At 32.8% G+C, this 3330-nt stretch overlaps 1 protein-coding gene across 1 annotated transcript; it reads left to right on the top strand.

Annotated features, from left to right (window-relative positions):
- On the top strand, positions 442-1975 carry LOC105176861 (heavy metal-associated isoprenylated plant protein 47). The gene is made up of 3 exons (XM_011099795.2): positions 442-593; positions 942-1119; positions 1668-1975. Exons 1-3 carry the CDS (start codon positions 588-590, stop codon positions 1817-1819), a joined length of 336 nt encoding a protein of 111 aa, XP_011098097.1. The 5' UTR covers positions 442-587; the 3' UTR covers positions 1820-1975.

A 3330-nucleotide genomic window follows, 5' to 3' on the forward strand; every position in this document is an offset into this window, starting at 1 on the left:
CCCTCTTTTGGTGTCTAGAGACCTAGTTCACAGTTCCACGAACCCTCGGTCTCTGTGTCTACCCTGGCTGAACGCTCCCTGGTACAGCAAGTGATTAAACCTCCTCCCGCTGGATCATATCTACGTTAAGTGGGGTGGTGGTTCGGTATAGATAGATTTGGGAGGTTGAATTCTATCAAAAGACCTTTAAAAATCCAACTTTTAATAGGGATCGAAAATAAATTGGCTAATTAGTATATGTAATAATAAGAGTTAAACTAATTGGTTAGGAATATATTAGATGCGTTATTACAAATTCTTTACAACATTTAAAAACTCCTAAACTAATGAATCCACTTCTTACCTACCAAAAAGTGGAAAATTCTACGAGACCACAAACAATATTTAATTAATCTTTTCTTAATAATGACAACGCAAGACCGAAAAAAAATTTGTCCCATCCTCGTCAATGGTCATGCAGGGCCCTCTTCCATTCTACAATTCCACCCAACCAACAAGACGTAGTCCATCTTCCACTATAAATTTGACTCTTCGTTTTTCAGAATTGGTACCAACAGATTCTTCACTTACTCTCCAAAGGGAGAAAAATGAAGGTAAAATCCCCCATTAAATACTTATATAGTTTCATGTATGTATAATTTTTTTTTAGAAAACTGAGGCCCCATATCAAAAAAATCGTGGGTTTAAATCCAATTAATATATGAGTATTAGTCTGTTTTAATTGTAGTTGTTTGTCTACTGTAATAATAATTATTAATTAATTATACACGTATATTTGATATTGACAATCAATGTATTTTGATTATTGATGATTGAAATTTATTATTTAATTGTAACCCATTCACTCAGAATGTATGTATGATTTTAATTTTTGAATTTGATTGAGAAACATTTCGCTAATTATTAATCCTTTTCTTCCCACTTATTTTTCTTACATGTAGCAAAAGATTGTGATCAAGGTGTGGACAGATGGGCAGAGATGTCGGCCGGCCAAGGCAATGAAGATTGTGATTTATGTGCTGAAGCTGATGATGCCTTACGACATAATATGGAAGAAAAGCAGCATATCTACTGCCAAGATAACTACAAAAGCCATGAAGATTGCAGTTACGTCCCCAGGTAATTAACGAAAATCACCACAAGAGATATAACGTGTAATTGTGGCTAATTTTTACTATTAATAATAAATAGTCATAGTAAATAATTATTAATCACGGTCACACTATGATTGTTAGCTAGGTATTAATCACGGTCACACTATGACTGTTAATTAGCTAGGGTTTTACAAGAGTAGCTAAAATATTTGTCATAGCTTTTATTAAGAGCCACGGTAAAAAAAAAAAAAAAAAATTCTATTATGAAAAAGCTAGTTTTTTGCAACGGCTTTATTTAACCATGATTAATAATAGTTACTTATGACGATTTTAGTCATAATCATTAATATTATAGAAAAAAAATAATTTATTTCAAGTGAATATTCATATATATGTATTTACTAAATATTTTCACGACCTTTTTTCCCCTTTTCTTTCCTAAATTTAATGAAGCATATGTTGTTACAAATGAATCACGAGTGAAGAAAAAGCAAATAATAATTATGCAATATCTTTTGTAATAAATTTATTCGCTATATAATTGAAAAAGTAACGGAATGGGTTGCGTTGTAGGGGTGGCATCGGTGGCGTTAACAGGGGAGGAGAAGAATCAGCTGGTGGTCACCGGAGAAGGCGTAGACGCCGTAAACCTCACCAGAGTAATAAGGCAGAATATCGGCTTTGCTGTGCTTTTGAGTGTCGAGCCGGAAAGCGCAAAGGAATGAAGTTAGGAGGGAGATAAATTAGAGACGGATTTTCCGCCGAATCAAGACAAGTTTTGCAGTATTCTGAAGTTTAGTTTTCATATTTGAGTGTATAAACAAATTGTAAACATCTTAAAGTTTCAAGTGTATAACAGTTTGATCTTCTTTTATAATTAATTATTTTGGTAAAAATTGGAAAATAAACCATTTTAAATAATATTTAATCATAGCCGCCAACAGTTATTGATCACTATTTCAACAATTGAAGCTAAAACATTAATCATAAAAATTATGAGACTTTTGTAACAGTTAAGAATCGTAAAAAATATTTACTGCTAAAATTTAAGTTTTTACATAAATTTATATAACGAGAAAATATAATATTACTTTAGTATGACATTTTAGCCATACTTGTTTATAATATAAGAAATAGTTCATTTTTTTACAATTGATTGAGCAGTTCACTAAGACAAACTTGATTTTGATCTAATTGCAAGAGCACTATTCATTGACCCGCATTAATATCAAGTCAATTGGGAAATTAATAGGAAACTAACAATAATTTGGGTTTCACATCAAACTGGACTGGCATTGTCTGTATCGTGACCAAGAATCGATGTCTACGTCTAAGACTTTACTGTGGAAAAAAGCAAAAAAAAAAAAAAGAACAAAAAACAAAAAGAAAATAACTAAACATGGAATTCTAATGTCATTCTTCTTTGAATTTTGGACACATTGACTCTCACGTTAGATTCAAATATACAAATATTCTATTTTTTGATAAAATTATGAATAAATTGTAATAGATTCTTCCAAAGTTTTTTCTTTTTTGGCTGCGGTCACTAATGACAACCCTAAAGATGACATGTCGTTACTCCACGGGTGGCAAAAAAGATGTTCTCTCATACTGAAGACTACTTGGGTAAGTCGTGTGTTTACCAGGTTGGACGACCAATAAACTTCTCAATAGAAGAGATTGAGCGATTATCAGCACATCTCTGATTTCTTGTTGGTAAATTCTCCAACGGTTATCCTAGCATGGAAGCTATTCGTGTTTATTTGTCAAAGCAAAGGTTGAGGGGCTTACTCCATTGCAGTAATCAATGTTAAGCATATACTTATTAATTTACAGAACGAGGAAGACCTTTCTCGATTATGGCTGAAGCGGATTTTATTCATTGATGGTTTTCCGATGCGTGTTTTTAAGTGGTTGCATGATTTCAATCTCAATTTTTTTTTTTTTTTTTGCGAAAGCCGCCTGATGCCTAGGCGGAGGGTTTGGCGGGCCCCTACCTATTTATTACCTCAGGAAAAATTATAGAGTGTACAATTCAAAAATAGTAAATGAGGAATACTTACTCCCTTTACAGTCAAAGAAATTCTAATCTATGTGCAAAGTCTATCCAAGTCTAGAAAACAAATAGAATTTGATCTATAGACATGCTTATCCCTTTTATACGGTGGTGTGACTTGCTGCGTAATGCCCCCACCAATCTCTCCCCCAATGCCTGACCAAAAATCAATCTCAAAAG

Source organism: Sesamum indicum, linkage group LG14 (genome assembly GCF_000512975.1).
Source record: "Sesamum indicum cultivar Zhongzhi No. 13 linkage group LG14, S_indicum_v1.0, whole genome shotgun sequence".
Taxonomy (NCBI): Eukaryota; Viridiplantae; Streptophyta; class Magnoliopsida; order Lamiales; family Pedaliaceae; genus Sesamum; species Sesamum indicum.

Bases quoted from the DNA above. Each gene is read 5' to 3' on its own strand.
- LOC105176861 (XM_011099795.2), top strand. The intron at 1,120-1,667 runs GTAATTAACGAA...GTTGCGTTGTAG, and splicing joins GATTGCAGTTACGTCCCCAG to GGGTGGCATCGGTGGCGTTA.